This window comes from Plecotus auritus, assembly GCF_963455305.1.
Source record: "Plecotus auritus genome assembly, chromosome: 3".
Lineage (NCBI taxonomy): Eukaryota > Metazoa > Chordata > Mammalia > Chiroptera > Vespertilionidae > Plecotus > Plecotus auritus.
Genome location: NC_137772.1, coordinates 149,097,364 through 149,120,919, shown reverse-complemented (window position 1 = coordinate 149,120,919; position 23,556 = coordinate 149,097,364). Strand labels below are relative to the sequence as shown.

General features: G+C 34.9%; 1 protein-coding gene across 5 annotated transcripts in view; it reads right to left on the bottom strand.

The window, feature by feature from the left end:
* Positions 1 to 2,461: 2,461 nt before the first annotated feature.
* The window catches only part of PPP1R12A (protein phosphatase 1 regulatory subunit 12A), a 141,556-nt gene continuing 120,461 nt past the window's right edge, over positions 2,462 to 23,556 (bottom strand). For all 5 annotated transcript variants that reach the window (XM_080659097.1, XM_080659098.1, XM_080659096.1 and 2 more), the window contains 7 exons: positions 21,753 to 21,818; positions 17,058 to 17,074; positions 15,468 to 15,603; positions 13,165 to 13,269; positions 10,682 to 10,729; positions 7,137 to 7,187; positions 2,462 to 4,684 (listed from right to left, as the gene is read on the bottom strand). In XM_080659097.1, the coding sequence (XP_080515223.1) occupies positions 4,598 to 4,684; positions 7,137 to 7,187; positions 10,682 to 10,729; positions 13,165 to 13,269; positions 15,468 to 15,603; positions 17,058 to 17,074; positions 21,753 to 21,818 (510 nt within the window). In that variant the 3' untranslated portion in view covers positions 2,462 to 4,597. The remainder of the gene's footprint in view (positions 4,685 to 7,136; positions 7,188 to 10,681; positions 10,730 to 13,164; positions 13,270 to 15,467; positions 15,604 to 17,057; positions 17,075 to 21,752; positions 21,819 to 23,556) is intronic.

Sequence of the window (23,556 nt, the reverse complement as noted above, 5' to 3'; positions counted from 1 at the left end):
CTGTCTTATAGAGGCCTATTTTGAGTACTTTCTTTGGGGTGGGGTCAACTCTATTAGTAATGTAAAATACACGTTTATCATTTTTATACATTGGTATCCCACATTTTTTCACTGGAGAAAAATTTGCTAATATCACAGCACTATTAATGTTACTTGGGAATAAAAGATTCTTGGGAATTAAGCCCTGATCAATTTTAAAAAATACGTTTTTGAAGAATGCAAAAGAAGTTCTTTTGCATATTGGTATGTGAAAATCTTTTACAAATTTATAATAGTCTATCGGGTATAGTTAGAATTTATACCAGGGAGTCAACTGGCTGTTTGGGCAATAAGGCATTAATATTTAAGTCCCATTAAAGGGCAAGTGGTTTAGTAACAGTAAGTCCTAACTAGATGTGGTGGTGAGGATGTGACATTAGAGAGAAAAAAAAAAAAATCAAGGAACACATTTCCCAAGGATAACCAAGTATTTTAAGCCTAAAATACAGACTCATTGGTGACTTATGCAATTTCATGCAAATAACCATCACACTGATACCGTAGGAAAAGTCCTCGATTAAGAATTGGCAATAAACAATAATCAACACTAAATTGGGTTAAGAGCTCTATTCTGTATGAGGCTTGGAATATTGAACAGTTAATAATCTACAAATCTTAGCTTTCTCATGTATAAAACGAAGATAGACTTTATCCAATCTGTTGTAAGGATCAAATAAGTAGACGGTTGAAATGGACTTGTATCCAAACAAACCTTCAAGAAAAATTGAGTGTGAGGAAGGGAAATAAATCTTTCTTTTCTATTCCCATTCTCTCAGACCTACAAGGACAAAGTACAGACCCTACTAGCTGGGTATTACTCAGGGCAGAATCTACTTAAATTGTTCATTTCTTCAAAATATTCCCCCTTCTTTCTCTTCAGCCTTTAAAAATGAAAATGTAGTAAATTTTTGTGACCTAGATGTTTACTGAAATGTAAGCAGTAAAAAGCTTGGATAACTTAGCTCAAAAAAACTTACACCTAATAAACTTTAGAAAACTTGTAATAAAATTATAATAAGATAGAATTATTTATGTGACCTGATTATGGAATCTTAAACTTCTGACGCCTATGTTTTTATTTTGAATTTATTACTTTGTAATCTGGTCACTTTGTAGGCATGGGACAGCAATATGACACTCTCCATACCACTTACCTAAGAAAAAGACCACTCTGTTTAAACAGCACTCAAAAAACCTTTCCAAAATTAAAGTCAAGAAATTTAGTTATACATAGAATAAAATAGGAAAATAAATATTTCATTCTATACCCAATCCTTTTGGATAGCAGCTCTCGTATGCACATGATCTCTGTTGAACATGCACACTCAAGATACACAGAGACCACACACATACAACTTGGAACATCACAGAAAAGACTGCTTATCAGCCAGCTTTCATCTTTGCAACCAAAGATTTTCATGAGCAAGATATGACTAATGGATAGTTAATGATTGTTAATTAGATTTGCTCTGTATTCTGCTTATATGAAAAAGTGAAGGACAACCCACAAGGCTATTATATCCTATGGGAAATACATGGTCCTAGCTTGAAGAGAATTTGGCACTGGATATTTTCTTCCTATAAGACTCAGTGAGTGTTGACACTGGGAATCATGACTATTTCAAATCAGCCAGGATTAAATCTTTAAGAAAGATAATACAGCCTAATGGATTAATGAATATCTACTTTGCTTTTTTATATGAATAGTCTCCTAGAAAGTTCTATAGCTACTCTTCATTTGGCTTTGAAGTAATGGCATGTGGAATTATTTTTTTTATGGAGGACAAACAACAACTGTAAAAATCTATCATTCTGTGAGCATTGCACAGGGTAAATACTGGGAAGTAAAAAGAAGAGTCCAATTCTCATACTGATTTAAACACAGGCTTACTACAAATCCTCCACCCAACTGAAAGTGCCTCTTACCTAGTTATATGTGTTAGTAGATTGGGGTTGACCAAATCTAGGTTGGAAAATGATCTAATATTTTACATCTTAATGGAATATTATCTTTATCTATATCTCAAGCTGATGTTTGCAGCTAAGAAAAAGCACAGGTTTAATTTAGAAGCCACCAAATGTTTATGCAAATGAAATCTTATGTTACAAAGCTACTACCTTGAAACATAGTTAGCATTATTTTTTACCCACTTATCATAAAAAACTAGTTCTCAGATTCTGCATACAGACAGCTTTATGTAAAATATATAAACATTTGTCCAAATTGGTACACAGATTGCATAAATATGGCAATTAAGACTGCATTTACAGATGTGCATGTACAATGTTATGCAAATTGTCACAATATTACAATTTCAAAAATTATTCAAATTGGAATCAAAGTAAAATAATTAGTGAAAAAATACCCATGCAGAATTTAAATGTCTCAGAACAAAATTTAAAATGTCTCAGTAAAAGTTCACACATTTAAAATAGTTTTATTCATTTTATTTGTATATGTCAAAATACATTTTTATTTCCAAAATAGTGGGTTTTGCAACTAGTTTCATGCAGAAACAAGGTCTGCTCAATACTACCAATAAAATCAATAGAGCACAGTAGCTGTTCAGTTTTAGATACAAAGAATAAATAACCTAAATACAAAACACTAAAATATTAGAAACATGTATTTAATCATTCTTCACAGGCATCCAAACTTCACAAATATAGTCCTTAGCATGCCTAACTGTTGTGCAACCAGAACATGTTGCAGTCACTCAAACTGATCAATTATCTGGATATTTTACGTCCATATAAGACCATGGAAATTCTCTATATTCAGACCCATCATTCATACAGTTCAAATATAACCAAAAATAAAATTCCCACAACTATCCTTGTACCTTTAAAAATCAAGAATCCTGAGCTTGGTAGTAAGAGCATAACCTTCTATCTTCATAAAACCAATCGAGAGAGAGGACTTGAAATCCTGCTTACCAAAACACCTTTTCCCAACCCCAAAGTAATCTAAAATAGGCAGTAGAACACAATGACCTTTTAAAATGAAGGGGTACAAATTCACATTTGATATAGTATACAATACAATCAATATTACAATTAGCTACTATAAGCTTTACAATGTACAATTTATTCAAATGGCTGAACTGTTCAGTGGTTAAGGAGACAGTTATGTGCCCGAAAGATGTAATATTTTTGCATGGTTTAATGAAAATATAAAAGCTATTTTTGTCCAAATAAAAGCCATCTCCATTATGTACTTGGTTTTACTTTTTTTTTTTTTTTTTTTTTTAAAGGCCACTGAAATGTATAAAATGGTCTGAACATCATGGTGGTATAGAAGTCAATGCCTCTTCACATGGCAATAACAGTGCATTTAACATTAACTCATAGTTAAGTCTGCAAATGATTTCATAGCATTACTTTGGCTAGCACAACAGTTTTAGACAGCACTCAGATAAATATCAGTATGTGAAATGTGAAGCAATTATCTTATGCAACTTTAATTATGGTTGAATACTATCAAATAAAAACTGAAAATAAGAGTAAAAGCACTTTACAGTAGAAAACTTTTATAAAGATAGGGCTCCACATAATGTGTTACTTTTAAAGTCTTTATATCACATTGTTAGCAAATTCAGTTTTTAACACTATGATGGAGTAGCCTACTTTTCATCAACAGACATTTGAAATAAGAAAATAGTCAAGCATGCCATATGGTGTTCTAAAAATCAAAACAATACACTTATTTATATATACAGCATCACTCAGTACCTGCTAAAATGAATGTGAAGATTATAGAATCTAACATCTTATACTACAATAATAAAAAACAAACAAAAACAAAAAAGTGACCAATGAAAGCAGAAAACAGGACTTAAAAGAACCTAACCTCAACTGACTTTAAAGCATTCATATAAGAAATAAATGCAATATTGCACAAATAGTGAAAGCAAATGTTCCACCAAGCAATTCAGTTCCAGGTGGGACACAACACAGCATCCGCCTAATACATGAGCCTAATACATGACAATGACCTCAGAAGAGCAAGTGTTCTTTTCTGTAAATGAAAAAGCCGTGAAAACATAAAAAAGTCTGCCACATGAAGTGTTACAAGGAAAAACATACAAACCCAAACTTAGATGTAAAGCAAAAAAAATTTAAATATCGAAAAACTGGAAACGGTGGCACATCAAAAATGTTGAATAACTGTCTTCTGTGAGAGCTGCAAGTTTTTGTTGACACAAAAGTATTTATGTACAACTAAGGCTTACTGGTTAAATATCCGAGGCATATCTGGCCTTGAACACTTTCCTTATATGCTGGAGCTGTAAACAAGTTTTCTCAGTCTTTAAAAAAAAATCTTCTCAGCAGCTGCATTAACATGAAACAATGGTCTTGATACAAGAGAAAAAAAAAAAAAAAAAAAAAAAAAAAAACCAGAAAATTTAAACAAAACAAAACTCCAAGATAAGAGGGCATTTGGCAGGATATCCGGAAATGACAGTCTGCAAGGACTCTTTCCAGGTTTCCAGTGACTGTCAATTACGGTCCACTGGGTTACTAATATGTGCAATTCCATTATTTGCTGCTTTTTATTTTATTTGGAAAGTTTGCTTATAACTCTGATCAAGGCCCCATTTTCGTCCTTTAGCCTCTGGTTGTCTGCTTTTAGGTCTGGTAACATCTACAAGGGGGAAAATGAAGAAAAGTTTTGCCTCAGTAAAAATATAAAATATTATTTTTAATAAATGTTATATTTTCACCACAAGACACATGAACAAGCTTTGTCAGTTATATATTTTTCTAGTGGCTAAAACATATAGCAGGAAGAAAAAAAACCAACCCCAACTTGTGATGCTCATTAGTTTAATAAATGATGGAATGAACAGTTTATTCTCCCAAAGTTATCAGTTGAAATGTACTAAATCACTTGATATTATAACCCACAAGCACACGTATTAGAACAGCCAAGAAAAGGAAGCCTGTTTTTGTTAGGCTAAAATGGAGCTGAAAGGGAGCTCCTTTAAGAGTTCCTGTCAGTACTAAACCAAGGCTTTTTGCTCAATTTACTTCAGACCTCAAACCATAACACATATTTCACAAGAAAATCATCATATCTGGGAAAGTTTTGAGGGAGTTAGACTTGTTCTAAATTATTAAAATTCTTTAAAGGATTCACCTATGGTACTAAGTTTAAGTGACTAGTACAATGTCAGAAACTAGGTGCTCATTAAATGACAACAAAGCAATTATTACTATTATGAGATAGAATAAAATAACTTATCAGCAAAAGTAGTAAGCCTGTATTTATAAAAATGTTCAAGAATAGAAAAAATAACCAGTTATTTGGAGCAAACAGAGAAACACACCCCCACATTCTAAAAATAAAGCAAATCCATTTTCTGTTTTATAGACAAACTGAACGAGGGGGTGAAAATATTATAAGTGACATGGATTTTCCACCAAGTAGAATGATTTAAATTACATGTGCTCTGCTAGATTTGCTAGGAAATGGAACAGCTTATATTTTGGATATTAGAGCATACTTTTCAAGATATTTAGCAAAATATAAGCAAAATCTATATGAAAAGTTTAGTTTTATGTGGACCCAACCAATTCTTACCTGTGTTCGAAATGTATGGATATAAAATACAGTAATCTGAAGTTTATGTATGAAGTTTATGTATTAAGAGAACTAAGTGAATATAAAGATGGCCCTGACTGAAAGTGACATTTTGAAAAACAGATAATGCAAGCTTAATCTTCAGCTTCAACATATATTATGTGTACAACACATTACATTATGTTCCATTTTCTTTCTAGTTAAGAATTTGAAATATAACAGCCATATTTTTAAGTCCTAAAATATTTGTAGAGCCAAAATGTGTACAAGCTTTGTGAAAGTGCAGACAAGACTTTTACTTAAATTCCAAAATCATTCCCTAAGTTTACTGTAGTTTAAATATAGAATTAGTGACACTTTCTAACATTCTGAGAAGCCATGCATAATTAAGGTTATATGATAAGCTCCAGACAAAATGGCATTAATTTGTAAAAGTGAACTCAAGACACGCTTACTAATACAAAAACACCTGCCTGGCTCTACCAAGAAGAAATGATGAAACTATAAATTATAGGTTCACAGACTGCAGTTTCCTACACAACCCTGAGCGCTTGGCTACCACTCTTGTCAAGGCCCTATTCTCAGTCAGCAGTCGTTCATTTAACTCTCTCAGAGTTTGAATTTGCTTTATTTGATGCAGGTTCTGCAGGAATCAGAACATAAAGAAATAAAAATAAAAAATAAGAAAATGGAAAAAGAGTACAATAAAAACAAAGAATCACAGACAATGAATATAAGAAAAAATTAATACTTAAAAAATATTCCATGAGATCTACAAAGATACACAGTGTAGTCCTAAAATTCCATATCAAACAAAATACATAAGCAAATAAAATCCAAAAAATTTGTCTACAAAGGCACTCAATAACAATGTTCTAAGAAGTAACCAAATAATTTAATACTAAAACACTTAAATCTTGAAATTCTAGTTCTATGGGCCCAACTTCCTATTCATTAGTTTCTAATTCATAGTGTGAAAGAGATACTTTATGCAAGACAATGTGATAAGAGTTAATTAACTATGCTGTATTTTCTTTTTCTGCGAAGAGTGTTCCTTCTGACATTCAAAACAAATAGTTATTTCCACAGGAAATGCAGAATTTGATAAAATACAGCTCTGCTTGTCTACTATTCTAATATCCTTTATTTTCAAAGGAGAATATTTTTATATTGAAACATTTCCACCATTTATTCTCTAATAAACAGAGCATGTGAATGTGAAGAATAAATAATGAATCCCATATCTTATAGTCATTATTGTCTAATATGTTCTGTACCTGAACATCGAAAGTTCCACAAAAATTGATTAACAAAACGATATGTGTGCTAAGTACTTTTCTAGCCCACCCAAGAATTGGATTTAGGAAGAAAGAGAAGCTTGGATATAGATAAATCACAAATCGCATAAACAGCCTTGAGAACAATTGCTGTGAACATAATACCTATAACAGTACTGTAAAATTTGAGTTCCTAAACAGTACTATGTCTCATAAGTAGCATGGTTTATACTTACTTTGAGCTCTTCTTCCATTTCAGATATTCTTCTTTCTAGAGCTCTTCGTTCCTAGATCAATTTAAAGTAACAATATTAAGTACATAGTAATTATATTCTTACATTCTCTTCTAAATTGTGAAATAGTGCCACTTGAGAATCAAAAATCAAATCAGGAGCAGTGTAGAAAAAGATGTGATGCCAGTGATGTGTAAAGAGCTTTCTAAAATTTGAGAGAAAGAAATATGAAAGTCATTATTTGCATTACTTTCTATAAGCTCTTTCTTTAAAGCTTTGACTTTCTGGTAAGATGCTACATAACATTTTAGCTCACGTAAAACGCAAGGATAGAGTAAACCAATACTGAAGACTTAGGATTGTATAGGAAAAAAAACAAAAACAAAAAACTCACACAAAGATGCAATTATTCTACAGTGATAGAAGCAGAAAAGCCAGAAGCAAACGTGCCTAAAATATCTGTACTTTAAAATTTCAATAGGATCTATAAGAAGTTCATCTCTTCTACCAAATTATTTACTAGCCATTATTTACCCAACTGACTTCATAGCTTATTCAGTTGATACTGTGTAGCATTAATGCAGTGAATCTAATGAAGAAGCAACTGCAGCATTTATTTTATGTTAAATTACCTTATTTCAAAGAGTGACAGGCAAAGGCAACATACATTTTTGCAGTGTACTGTTTTATTCTCCCTCAAATAATAAGCATTCTAGGGTGTTATGCAAAAAAGCAAGCAGCAATAATTAATGTGCTGTAAAACTTTGGTTAGGTCATACCGCCCAGAAGATACTGACTCTTGCCGGTCACCTTTCAGATACAAACCATTTAAATTTAGTTTAATTATACTGAAACTACTTCCAAGACACTCTTTCCCAGATTAATAATTAATGTTCATATTTAGTGAAGCAGTACATTTACTGTAAATGTTAATGTTTTTAAGGGTTGTAATTTTTAAAAATAGATGGAATCCTACTAGTTTAATAAGTACCATGTTATTCTATTATCAGCATGTTATTTTCTATAAACAGACCTATCTCCTACTTAATAATACAGTCACGACAAATTTATAAAAAACAATGCACTTCTCAAAATACTAGCACATGTCATAAATTCTCATAAATTTTTGAAATATCAGAAATAGCATAAAAGCATATTTTCTCCTACTGGTAAGTAATTTCCCCACCACCTCAATTTTATTAAGTGACTTCAAGATTTTAACTACTTAGTGATAAAGACAAGAACACCATACTAAATTGCCTGGTTGCCCAACTGACAACCATAAAGTTATAGGAAATTCCTGATGTCTGACAAATAAACTTAGTAATATTAAAAAATATGGTTATGAGAAAATGCATGTAAAGTGCTTACCCCAGAATCTGCACTTAAGAAAGTGCTGAAGGAATATTAGTAGTTATTATTAATATTATGACTGTCAATGTCTGTTAACATGAGAGTGAATTAGCTACTTTGTAACTTATCTGCATTTGACAGACAGAAGAGGTCAGGTGAGAATGTCAGAAAACAAAAATATGTATCGTGTGCCTAAGCTTAGGAAAACAAAGGGTAAACATCAAAATATCAGTTATCTCTCATGACAGGTTGATGGATGATTTTATTTTTTCTTTTGCTAAATTTTTTGTAATAAATATATATTTTTGATTAAGTTATCTCCCTTTTCATCTCAACCATAATATGAATAACAGAGAAGTGAGTGGTTTTTATTTCTACATGTTAGATATAAAATTCAATAATAGTTCTATTGTGAAAGAATATAATAATTAATATTAAATTTAATAAAATAACTGATTCAAATTTTAGTAATTAGTTATACAATAGTTTACACACACACACACACACACACACACACACACACACACACACACACACACTTTTATTGACTGATTTGAGAGAGAGAGAGAAACATTGATTTGTTGTTCCACATATTTGTGAAATCACTGGTTGACTCTTGTATGTGACCTGACCAGGGATCAAACCTGCAACCTTAGTGCAACGGGACGGTGCTCTAACCAAATAAGTCATTTGGCCAGGGCACCAAAATTTTTTAAATGGTCTAGATTCTAGAACAACCCTAGTTGGTTTGGCTCAGTGGCTAGAGCATCAGCCTGCAGACTGAAGGGTCCTGGTTTCTATTCCGGTCAAGGGCATACACCTCGGTTGCAGGCTCAATCCCCTACTCTGGTCATCTCCTGTCCTGGTCGGGGTGTGTGCCGGAGGCAACCAATCAGTGTGTCTCTCTCACATTGATGTTTCTTTCTCTCTGTCTCTCTCCCTCCCTTCCATTCTCCCTAAAAATGGAAAAATATCCTTGGGTGAGGATTACCAACAACAAAATGGCCTAGAACATAATTTTTAAAACTGCCGCAAGCATAATAAAACAAGTAGTTATTTCAAGATACAATTTAGTAAATGGCACAGACATTAACAGACTTTGTTTATGTATTCTGTATTTTAGTATCATTTTTCTCTTTTTTTTAGTCAGAATGGTAAATTGGCTATTTTTAAAATGGAATGAGAGAAAATGTTTTTATATCAACTGCTTCTAATTATTTATTCTTTGATCTAGAGATCATAGATACCAAGGATGTAATTTCTTCTCTGCTTGAAACCTTACAAGTCACAACTCACTTGCATTATAGATACTCTTAGAGCACTTGTTCCTTAACTTTTGATCGTTTATAGATTCTCAACTGTTCAGACTAAACTTAAAGAGTTATTCCTATGACCCTGAACAATAAAAATAATAGAGAGAGAAATGAAAATATCACAGCCAGATAAAAAATCATAGAAAGACATAAAATGGCAAAAGAATTTCCTTATAATCATTTTTTTGTTTAAAATATTTTACTTAAGTTAATATTTAAACTCAAAATGAAATTATTATTAAATTAACTTTTAAAAGAATTTGAAAATCTGATGCTCACTGAAGCTTTAAAAAATTTATTTCAAGAATGAAAGTATTTTAATTTTGCAAAGAATTAAACTAAATGTATACATGATTATAATATTTTCAGTATATTACTATAAAAAAATCAAAGAGATAAATGGCATCTCAAAAATATCAGATTCACTATCATAATGTGTGTGTTCATTTCAGAATTAAGGCAAGATATTTTTAATCAATTAAAATAATGATATGACAAATTAAGTCTTATTTAATAAGACAATTTCACACCTACAGATAACCCACAGACACCCAAAGAAGGTAAGCTAGAAAATATTCTAATTAAATTAATGAATATTAATTTAAACTCATTAAAACTACCATCCACAGAAACTAAAGAAAAAAAACCATTGCTTACACAAAACAATAAAGTGGGAAAATGATCTATAATAATAAAAGCATAATATGCTAATTAGACTGGACGTCCTTCCAGACAACATTCTGGATGAAGTCAGGGCTGTGAGGGAAGCCTGGGTCCCTGGTGCCAGAGGGAAGCCGGTGCCGGCAGCTGGGGGAAGGAAGGCCTACTCTTGCACGAATTTCATGCACCGGGCCTCTAGTATTCAATAAAATGGACACTTACCCTTTTTTCCATTTCCAATAGTGACCTATCAGTATATCTTTCTTGTCTCTGCAAGAAAAGTAAGAAATATATAAGGGATATAAATGTAATGAAAAATAAAGAGGGTGTGTGTGTCATTTCAGTTGTTTATTGTTATAAATCAAATTCAGAATTTCTATCATGATGAAACTGTTTCAGCTAATCCTTATTTCTTTCTGAAATTTAAATTTATATTTTAATTGCTAGAAATTTAAAACAAAGGCTAATATAACAGTTCAGAACATGAAATGAATCCTGAAAATGCTCAAAAGATTGAAGAATTAAATTACATTCAAAGCACCTGGAATAAATCAGAACTAGATGGAACAATGCCATCAAGTAGATATTAAATAAGTTTTAGATAGAAAATTAGTATTTTATTGGGGATTTTTTTCCATATAACATTTTAGCAATTTTATGATTCATTTACCAATTTCTTAGGTTAAAAAATCAACTTTTGTTAATATTTCTGATAAATATTCTAGATGTTATATTAAAATCAGAATTAGTAAATGTGGTAAATTGACATTTGACAAAATTTATCAAACCAGTTTTTGGTAAGTTAGCCTATTTCCCTCCCTTAGAGACTGTATATGGAGGAAGGTGAGGCAGGATTCAAGGACTCTAGAGTCCATTGGCTAAATACTATCAAATACACCTAAATTTCAAGATTCTTAGTAGAATAATAGTTACCAAATCTCTAGACCTAAAGCTATTTTCAGAAAGCTAGTTATGATATTTTCACATACAGAGGCTCACTAAGCTATTAATGCAACCTGAAGAATGATGACATTCCAGTTTACTATGAAGCCTAAGGATAAGCCAGCAAGTTTTAACTTGTATAACATTCTAAATTTTTGACACGTCACTATGAAATGTGTTTGTTTACTTCTCTGTGTGTCTTTCCCCCCCTACTTTTTAATTTTAAAAATATATATTTTTATTGATTTGAGAGATAGAAACATCAATGATGAAAGAGAATTAATGATCAGCTGCCACCTGCATGCCCCACACTGGGGATTAAGCTCGGGCTTGTGCCCTGACAGGGTATTGAACTATGACCTTCTGGTTCATAGGTCAACGTTCAACCACTGAGCCACACCGGCTGGGCTCCCTCCCATTTTTAAAATTAAATTTATTGGGCTGATATTGGTTAATAACATTATATGAATTTCAAGCCTACAATTCTATAATACATCATCTGTATATTGCACTGTGTGCTCACCACCCAAAATCTTGTCTCTTCCCATCACCATTTTTTGACCCCATTTACTTCTGGTAAGCACCATACTGATCTGTGTCTAAAGTCTGTTTGTTTGCTTTGTTTGCTCTGTGTATCTTTATAGTAAAATCTCATTAATTAATGAAACCTGAAGAGCCTTCATAACCTCATAAGGTTAGCTTGGGCCCTAGAATTTTAGCACAGCTTGCATTTTGCATGGACAATTGCTTTACAACATAATAATGGCTAATAACTACAATAAAAAGTGGTAACAAGTATAAGTTCAAAACAGAAAATTAATTATAAAAATTATGAAAAAGAGTGTAAAAAAGTGGCCAAAGAAAGTACGCAGTATCATTTATCGAACTGGAGATATTTTAATTAGTGCTTTCAAATTGGATTCTAAGAGTTGTATTGCAAAAATGTGCTTATGCTAAAAAATCCCATGTGAAATTTAAACAAGTTTGTTTTCTTAACAATGACAGGATCCCTTAGAGCCTTTGACATATAAATAGACCCTGTAAAAGCTCTGAGATGTAGAATATATAGTATTTCCCAAGTTTCTTGGATCACAAAGCTTTTTTTTTTTTTTTGAAGTGGGGGCAGGAGGAGAAGGAGAAGGGAATGTGCCTAATACTGTCTCCCAGGACTAGTGTTCTAAGAAAGAGCTTGGGAAACAGTTCCCTAGACCCTACACATCTTAGAACAAATGAACAAGGTTTTAAATTCTGCTTGGCTATCCCAATTTTCTTGTCTAAAATATTCTCCTCTAGCCTACTGCATAGAAGGAAGGCAAAATGAGTTATAAGTACAATTATCTTCTTCCAGTATTACTATATCAAATCACCATTTTGGAATATTTATAACAAATAAAAATTATTATAAAGAAATGTTATAACTTTAAGGAGATTCTGTATAGATGCTTTCAATGACTTGCCACATTTGGTATTCTGGAAATAAGCACTTAAATCCTTCATGTACCACAACGTGAGTATTAGAAGGCTTAAAAATATTTAGACTTTCCATTATGAGGCTATACGTCTATATTTTTAATTCACTTTAGAAAAAGGTAGATGAAATGATCATTAAGCTGTATTATATTGATTCTTTCTGACTAATAAATAAGCTATTATCAGTAACCAAACTTATGTTTAGAGCACTAGAGAACATTGCAATGCAATCTTTTAGATAGAATAAATCATAACCATTGCCTTTAGAGTAACAAAAGGAAAAAGGTTCAAACCTGGGTAGCCTTTTCCAACTGCAATTTAAGATCTGTCAGTTCCATGTTTGTATCATGTAGCTGTGCTTTCAGCTTTTCATTTTCAGCTAGAATTTGTTCATAAAGCTATAAAAATAAGGGAAGAAGAACAAATTACTTTTGTGCCCTAACAGTTTAGTGAGATTTCCTATTGATTACTTCACAATATTAAAACTTGTATAGAAAGATTAAGGTAACATAAGGTATTAATGGATACATTAAAATATATTTTAATGCTTTGTGGTTGCAATGCAGAGTTTTGATTACACAGGTATATTTGTCTTACATAAACTCTTAGAAACTAGCTCCAGTATTTAAAATAAAAGACATCACTAAAAAATCTGACTTTTGAGTTTCCATTAAAAAAAAATTCAGTTTTCTGATAAAGAGGGACAGTAACTGCACAGTAACAATAGCTGGAGCTCTGGAGACAGTGTGATTTTTATTTGTGGTCTATGAGCTTTTCTGCCTATCATGCTCTCTTCAATTCCTGACAGTGAGAACTATCAGTTGCATTTATCATTATATTTGTATTATTTTTACCAAAGTTAAAAGGCAAGTGAAATATTTCTTGAACACTCTCATAATGCCTGAATTTACTACTTCTTTTTCTCTCATCTCTATTACTACCACGATAAATGGCGATAAATATTCTCTTAGCTAAACTATTCTAATGCTAGACTTACTCTCCTGACCTCCATATAATGTTTTGTATGTAGCAGCAAGTTAACTTTTCAAAACGACAATCTCAATTTTCAAAAAGCAACCATTCCATTAACACCTCCATTTCATACATTAAAAAACCCCTAATGGCATCCCAATGTTCTCAGTATAAGGATATTCTTAAAATAGCCTTAAGGCACCATATGGTTTTGGTCCCAGCCTACACATCTAGTTGCAATCTCATACCACCATCCCTTCTGTTAACTAGCCCTAATGAAAATTTAACTACTTCAATGCATCAGATACCCTTCCACCATCAGGTCTATGTGCCTGCAGTTCACTCTCTCTGGAACACTTTTTTCTCTCCCATTTTTGCCAGTTAACTACTAATCATCTTTCTGTCCTTTGGCTCCAGCTTCACTTCCTTAGGAAATCCATCCTCAGGTGCTGACACTTTCCTTTACACATTCATTTATAAAACTGTTTCCTTACTGTATAAAACTTTATATAACTTTGTTACACACTTTATAAAACTGTTTCAGAATACTTGTTTTAAGGTATACATACATTAGTATGATTGTAATGTCTGTCTCTCCCAATACATGGAAGATACCCATACAAGCAGGGACAATATCTCCATCTACATTGCCCATGAGTGGAAGTTCACTCCTGTAACACAGTTCAGTGTTCACTTCTTTACTGAAAAAAAAAAAAGTGACTGAATCTTATTCATAATGAAAACTAACCTTTCTTCCCTTGCTGGTTTGACTTTTAAGAAAGTGGGTAATTCAAATAGCTGCCAAATACCTGGGAAGATATACAAATTCCACAAGCCTTCTTTTTTTCCAACATACTTCATCAGGTTTATTCCAAGCTCATAATATGAAGAATTGTGATAGTCAGAATCCTTGATTGTTGACTTTCCATTTATTTCTTAATTACTTCCCCCTTAATCATTAACAGCAGTTGAGCTACCATAGTTTTTCACTTACCTAGGAAAAACTGTATTTTCCTAGCAAAAATTGCATTCTTTGGCTGCTTCCTAGTAACAAAGAAGTGTGTGTACATGCTTTTACACACACACACACACACACACACCCTGCCCCAATGTCTCTTTTCAGCTAAGTCACAGTATCACAGTTACTGGTCTGAGACACTTAAATGTAAAATAAAGTCTTGGGCACTTTCCCCCTTCTTTTTATAGTGACCCTTTTTTTTTTTTAAGATATATTTTTATTGATTTTTTACAGAGAGGAAGGGAGAGGGATAGAGAGTTAGAAACATCAATGAGAGAGAAACATCGATCAGTTGCCTCCTGCACACCTCCTACTGGGGATGTGCCCACAATCAAGGTACATGCCCTTGACCGGAATCGAACCTGGGACTTTTCAGTTCGCAGGCCGACGCTCTATGCACTGAGCCAAACCGGTTTTGGCTTCCCCCTTCCTTTTAAAAAACAAACAAACAAATGAACAGCTATTTATATTCTACTTACCATTAATTGCTCCAAACTAAAAATTAGAGTAAGATATTGATTTCATTATGAGTTTCTAGGAATATCTCAACATATATATTAGCAAATGAATTATTTTAAATTAAATTTAACTAAATAACCCAAGTACCTTTTTAAAGTCAGTTGAGTCATCCTTTTCTAGCCTGCTACTGTAAGGTTTTCTTTCTTCTAAGTAACTGTATGATCCAGAGCGACCCAGCAAGGAATCATACCGATCACTAGCTGACGTGGAACTGGTTTCATATCTTCAAAAGATGAGTTTAAGTAAAAATCTTTATTATAGGCTTTCAAAACTTACATCAACATACATCCTAGTATATATTAACTTGATAGTCCAAATAGTAGATAACATTCTCCCTCATCTGTTATCTAATCAACTTTTATAATATACCAGAGGCCCGGTGCACGAATTCGTGCATGGGTGGAGTCTGTGGCCGGCTGGGGGATGGACTGTGGGAGGTTGGCCGTGGGAGTGCATTGACCGCCAGGGGGCAGCTCCTGTGTTGAGCATCAGCCCCCTGGTGGTCAGTGTGTGTCATAGCGACCGGTCGTAATGGTCGCTTAGATAATAAATGGGAAGTTATTTTTAATACTACTAATTTCCATTTTTGGGGGAAGAGATTCAATATTTCTATATCTAAAAGTCAAAACTAGTTTCACATCATGATAAATTACTTCAAAATTTTTAAATTGTACATTTTTTTTCACACTTTATCATCTTTGAAATCAGAACATGGCTTACAACTGATGATGTATTACAATTTAATTGGTAGCACTTTTCTTTTTTTTTTTTAATATATTTTATTGATTTTTTACAGAGAGGAAGGAAGAAGGATAGATAGTCAGAAACATCGATGGAGAGAAACATCGATCAGCTGCCTCTTGCACACCTCCTACTGGGGATGTGCCCGCAACCAAGTTACATGCCCTTGACCGGAATCGAACCCGGGACCTTTCAGTCCGCAGGCTGACGCTCTATCCACTGAGCCAAACCGGTTTTGGCAACTTTTCTTATTTTTGAAGTGGTTTATATTATGCTTTAAAATTATAACACTTTTTATTTGATGAATTAATAACAGTCTATCCAAAGTGATGGATAATAGATTTGTAAATAAGAATTCTCTTCTTATCTGGTTCTGAATTCAGGATACACTTTCTAATAATGCCTCTACATTTCAACTCAATACAATCATCAGTACATAAAAACGTATTCCTGGTTTTACAAGGCTTTGGATAACAATTATGGTAAGAAAAATGGAATAGAGATTAGATTCAAAGAAGTATTCTAAAAAGATCAATAATTTTGAGCTAGATGACACTTTTTAGTGTTTGCATGGCTTTCTTTTACTTAAAAGCAAATAAGAGAGACGATTCTGAATGCCTAATGAAATAAATTTCTGGTGGGTTTCATCAGCCTCTGTTGTTAATAATGACAAAGTCATTGTTGAAGTAAGTTAGGAAGCTTAGGAAAACTTAAAAGTTATCAATGTTGTAAAGATCAAGAAAAATCGTGACTTACTGGGACTATAGAATTAAAAGTAAAGACTTTGACAAAGAATAGTTTCTAGGTCATCTAAATTATGGATAGATTTTCACTACTCAAAATATTTTATCAACTTACAAAATCCATAAATATCTAGCCACATATTTTTAGAAAGAATGAAAAAGAGAAGGTAGTAAAACAAGAGGTAAAACATACCTAGAAATGGAATCAGTCTAGAAAAAAAAAGAGAAAAACAGATACTAAATTTTTATGCTTCATTAAAGTAACTTATTGATTAATCAAGTAAATTTAACATGAATACCGTTTTCACACTATAAAACTAACATCTAATTACTATATCTGTTTTAACTTTAACATGGTTGTCCTTAGAAAGAAGTTCGACAACACAGTCACCGTATATTTTTACATACACAGTATTATACAATTACATTGGGCAATTTATGGGCAATTTTTGTGAATTCCTACAAATTCCACCATACATTATTATTTTTAAATAGAAGAAAAATATAGACCAAGACACATATCCATTACTATGCCCACTCAGCAGGAAAAAATAACATACTTTCATTAAAAAATGTCGTTTACTATGTGCAATACAAAGCAACTACTTTTCTCATTTTTCTATATTTGAGACAATGACATAAGAAACAAACAAATGAATACCTAAGTATTTTATATATAACAGTATATGCCTGAAGCCAGTTCTAGCATGTCATAATTGCAAGAGTTTCATTGAAAGGTTGATGGAACTTGGGGACTCAACAAGGGCTGAGTTACATATGTTATCACCTGCTGGGAATGGCTAAAGGCATTTCCCCAAACCTGAAAAGGATGACTGCTTGCTGCCAGACAGCTCAGGGCATCTTAATCTACATATTATTGCCTCCTGTTGGCCAAACACCTGAACAGCTGGAGGTAATTCCCCAATCTGACCATGCTTCTGTATGAAACCCTACCCTTTGATGTGTATATCTCTACCTCGCCTTAGGACAAATTGTGTTAATAAAAAGCAAGGGGTCCTTAGACGAGGAGAACTTAGCTCCTTTAGCTAAAGCTCCTCTGCCCCCCAAATGTCTTTCAAAATTATGTTTTGTCTCTGGACTCTTATTTATGTACAGCCCCTTTCTCCAGATTCCAGAACCCTTCTAGATGCTGGATCAAGACCCCTGGCACTAAATGGCACCCAACATCTGGCATTAAGTATACACATATTTCATTTAAAATTTACTTTCTTGAAAACCCAGCTATATGTCCTTTAAAGTTTAGAAATTAGGGTTAGAAAATTATAATTATTTAAAAAATTTCCAAACAAGTGGTATGCTATATTGAAGTTCCAATAACTCTTCTTATCTAAGTTGTGTAATAATTAATAGGACAAAAATAATCTTACTGAGTTTGGCCAGTGTGGCTTAGTAGTTGAGTGTTGACCTAAGAACCAGGAGGTCATGGTTCAATTCCCTGTCAGGGTACTTGCCTGGGTTGTGGGCTGGATCCCCAGTAGGGGCTATGCAGGAGGCAGCCAATCAATGATTCTCTCTCATCATTGATGTTTCTATCTTCCCTTCCTCTTGAAAATCAACAAAAATATTTGTATTTTCCTGTTACATTTATTTTCGAATGCACCGTAACATTATTGGTTCCTTTGGGACTGTATGAAGTCTAATTCACAGACTAAAAATGTCTTACTAAGTTATATTTAAATTTTTTTGCAAAATCAATTTTTCATTTGTTTCCTATTTTCTTTTTTTAAAATATTTTTTTATTGATTTCAGAGAGGAAGGGAGAGGGAGAGAGAAATAGAAACATCAATGATGAAAGAATCATTGATAGGTTGCCTCCTGCACACCCCGTACTGGGGATTGAGCCTGCAACTTGGGCATGTGTCCTTGGCTGGAATCGAACCTGGGACCCTTCAGTCTGCAGGCTGACGCTCTATCCACTGAGCCAAACCAGCTAGAGCACTTGTTTCCCATTTTCTGATGTAAAGCTTTATTTTATTAATTTATTCTTTATTTATATAACAATTAATAATTTTGAAGTTAAAAATTTAATTTTCAAAATATTCAAATTTATAAGCTACTAAGAGTATAAGTATAGCATGAAAGTTCCCATCACAAAAAATTATTTTTGTACCTTTGTGTGGTGATGGATGTTAACTAGACTTATTGAGGTGATTTCTCAATATATACAAACACTGATTTATTATTCTGTACACCTGCAACTAATATGTTATGTATCAATTATAATCTCAATTAAAAAAAGGTGCAGAAATAAAAAAAAGAGATATTCAAATTCAGGAGAATATTTACAAATAAAATAAAATGTGTACATATCAAACAAAAACATCACATCTCACCTCACAGTTTGCACTCTGATTCACTGATTTAAACTTTAAGAATAAAAACTCTATGCAGTTATTGAAATCACTCAGATTCTATTTCTTTTCTTTAAAAAATCATGGTGTTATCATTGTTTTAAAATATATATATTTAAATTGTGGTAAAAAACATAACTTTTACCATCTAAATTAGTTTTAAGAGTATAGTTCAGTGGTAACTATATTCACAATGTTGTGCAACAGATCTCTAGAACTTTTTATCTAGCAAAACTGAAGCTCTATAACCACTGAATAACTCAATGTATCTTCCTATCCTTAACCCCTGGCCACCATAATTCCACTTTATGTTTCTATGAGTTTGACTACTTTAGATACCTCATATAAGGGGAATCAAACAGTATGTCTTTTTTTGTGACTAGCTTATTTCACTTAGTAAGATGTTCTTGCTCTTTTTGCTCCAAAATTCTTTCCCAAGTAAGAATACCCTTTTAATTTTTCTGATTACAGTGCCATAAGCTCATACAAAATCACCACAGTATAAAGTTTCTCTAGCTGTTCTGTCTGTGGAATAGCTTACTCTCTGTCTCACTTCTTTACAAATAAACACTTTCACTTTAAATTCCAAAAAAAAAAAAAAAGTTTCTCTATTAATTCCCCATCCCTCAAATCCCTTAGTTAACCTTTTTTTATATACCTATCCATCTGAACACATAAAATACCTATCTATGAAAATACATTTTATTTAACCTATCCCCTACCAACACACATTTAGGAGTGTTTTCAATATTTTGCTTTAAGAGCCACGTTGCTATGAACACCATTGTAGATTTATCTTTACACTAGAGGCCTGGTGCACGAAGGGGTCTCTCGGCCTGGCCTGCGGGATTGGGCCGAAACCGGCTCTCCGACATCCCCTGAGGGGTCCTGGATTGCAAGAGGGTGCAGGCCAGGCCAAGGGACCCCATTGGTGCACGATCGGGGCCGGGGAGGGACACGGGAGGTTGGCCAGCAGGGGAAGGACCACGGGAAGGCTCCAGGGCATGTCCGGCCTGTCTCGCTCAGTCCTGATCGGCCGGACCCCATCAGTAAGCTAACCTACCGGTCGGAGCATCTGCCCCCTGGTGGTCAGTGCACGTCATAGCAACTGGTCGACTGTTTCCCCCATGGTGGTCAGTGCATGTCATAGCGAGTGGTTGAGTGGCCTTAGCATATCATTAGTATATTACGCTTTGATTGGTTGAATGGTCGACCAGATGACCGAATACTTTGCATATTAGGCTTTTATTATATAGGATAATCCAGTCACTTCTAGATTTCTAGAACTGAAATGCTAAATTTAAAGGCATAAACTTCTCTGCAAGGCTTCTGTATTGCCAAAATGATCCCCAAAAAAGGATAAATTTATTAAAATTTTCTATGAAAATGCCTATTTCAAAACTATGCCAAATCTGGTCATTATTAACCTCTGCAATTTTATTTTATATTATGTCTTTGATTATTAATGAAATTAAGTACATTTTCAAGCTGCTGGCCACTTGTATTCCTTCTTTTGTAAATTGGTAAATTTTATATATTACGCCCCCATTTATTCTTTCACTGTCTTTTATACAGTACAAATACTAATCTTTCAAATGTTAGAAAAAATGGCTAAGATTCTTTACTTCTACCTGAGCAAAAAACATGTCTCAATGTTTTAAACATGTCTTAATAAGGGCTTCTTTTCTGACATATTATAGTTTTACATGTTTAAATAATCAAATCTGAAAAAAAAATCAAATCTCTTAATCTTTTCTTTATGGTTTCTTGCTTAGTGTCACAGTTAAATTCTTAATTACTAGTGTCATTTATATGGTAAAAGTATTACCATACATCTTAATGAGAGAAAAATCATAATAACCCACGTGACAAAAGTCCCATTTTTGAAGCAATAACAGTGTTATGATAAAGTAACTCAAATTCTCTGTGATAAAATTTATTAATTTTCTTTAAAGATATATCCTGAAGGCAGACAGCCTGAGCTTCACATGCAGTTCAGAATTTTCAAGATTGTTGAAAAGATCAGTCCTTTAGAGATACTAAATTTCTAAACAAATGTGAAGAAAATTAAAAAGGCCTATGGCCTTTTCTAGAACATAACTGCATTTTTAAAAACTAAAATCTGGGTCTGGTAATTTATGAATATTCATTAGATACTTTTCTTTGCTGAAGGGTGCTATTCTATTTTTGTTTTTCTTTTCAACACTGAAGGCTTATTTACATGCAAGAAACTACATCCACCCTAGAGTATACAGTCTGATGAGTTTTGACAGTTGTGTATATCCATAAATCCACTACAATCAAGATTCAGAACATTTTCACTGCCTCTAAAATATTCTTTGTGCACCTTTTCAGTCCTTCCACCCCAGATACCAGTAAACCACTGATAAGTCTATCCCTAGCATGAAGGTACAGTGTGCAGTAACTGTCTTTCATGGATAAACATAAACATAAGTAAAAAAGTAATACTTAGAAAATAATACATACTTCAAAGTACAAAAAATAAAGGTCTTTACCTGAGTTTCTTTCTTATTGGATCCCTCTTCTGTATCTGATTGTTGTTCTTGTTCATTTTCATCGCTCTAAAATAGATAGTCAATTTCAAACAGCTGATATTTACATACTTTAGGGCTTTTCTGATTTAAAATGGCCCTTGAGAAAAATCTAAGAGGGAACTGAATCAAAAAGAACACAGATTTTTAAGTGGACATTTTTTTCTACCCTATTTTTCAGGCCTATTTGTCTGCATGGCACAATCCAAGTAGTTTAGCATACATGGTGAAGAAAGGCAATCTACCTAACAACCTCATATTGGGAATGAGGAAGCCAGAAGCCTACCATGAGAAAGAAGATACTCCATTTTATATTGTAACTAGAGGCCCGGTGCACGGATTCGTGCACTGGTGGGGTTCCGCAGCCTGGCCTGCACCCTCTTGCAATCCAGGACCCCTTGGGGGATTTCAGACTGCCGGTTTGGGCCTGATCCAGCAGTCGGACATTCCCCGAGAGATGTAGCAATGCCAAAGCGGCAGGCGGCCGAGGAGGAGCCCGAGCTGGGGCCTGGCACCATGCCTCAGCTGTGTGAATCAGCTGTAAGCCTGGCTTCCGGCTAAGCGGCGCTCCCACTGTGGGAGCACACTGACCACCAGGGGGTAGCTCCTGTGTTGAGTGTCTGCCTTCTGGTGGTCAGTGAGCATCACAGCAACCAGTCGAGCCATCAACCTGTTGTAATGGTCCTTTAGGCTTTTATATATATAGACTAGAGGCCTGATACATGAAAATTCATGCACTGGAAGGGGGGTCCCTCAGCCTGGCCTGTCCCCTCTCACAGTCCAGGAGCGCTCAGGGGCGGGAGGCAACCCAGCAATCAGGGGAAGGTGACGCCCCATCACACCTCTGCTGCTGCCACTACCGGCAGCGCAAGCCTCGCGCGGCCCTGGTTACCTGAGCCTTGGGCGGCCCTGGGTGGCTGGGCAGCCACCATCCGAGGCTTGCCTGTGCCTCGGGCTGGCTCTGGGCGGCTGGGCAGCCACCATCTGAGGTTTGCTTGCACCTTGGGCCGGCCCTGGGCGGTTGGGCAGCCGCCATCTGAGGCTTGCCTGCGCCTCGGGCCTGCTCGGGGCGGCTGGGCAGCCGATATCCAAGGCTTGCCTGTGCCTTGGGCTGGCCCTGGGCAGCTGGGGGGTTGAGGGGACAGGGGGACTCCGGAGGCAGGCGTGCAGCTGAGGGGACTGGGTGCTGCCATCTTGTGGCTGTCGGTGCTGCCATCTTTGAGGGTGGGCAGTCAATTAGCATATTCCTCCTTATTGGCTGTGGGTGCCGCCATCTTTGAGGGTGGGGCAGTCAATTAGCATATTCCTCCTTATTGGCTCTGGGTGTCGCCATCTTTGCTATGGCGTGAGGGTCAGTTAACATATTCCCTCTTTATTAGATAGGACTAGAGGCCCGGTGCATGAAAATTCATGCACTGGAAGGGGGGGTCCCTCAGCCCGGCCTGCCCCCTCTCAAAGTCCGGAAGCCCTCAGGGGTGTGAGGCAACCTGGCGATCAGGGGAAGGTGATGCCCCCATCACACCTCTGCTGCTACCACTGCCGGCAGTGCAAGCCTCGGCCGGCCCTGGTTACCTGAGCCTCGGGCAGCCCTGGGAGGCTGGGCAGCCGCCATCTGAAGCTTGCCTGAGCCTCGGGCCAGTCCTGGGAGGCTGGGGAGCTGAGGGCAGGTCCGGCCATACTGCGTGCCTGCCACCCCCCCGGCGGGACTGAAAGGACTGGGGGACTCAGGCGGGGCTGAGGGGACTGGGCGCCGCCACCTTGTGGCTAT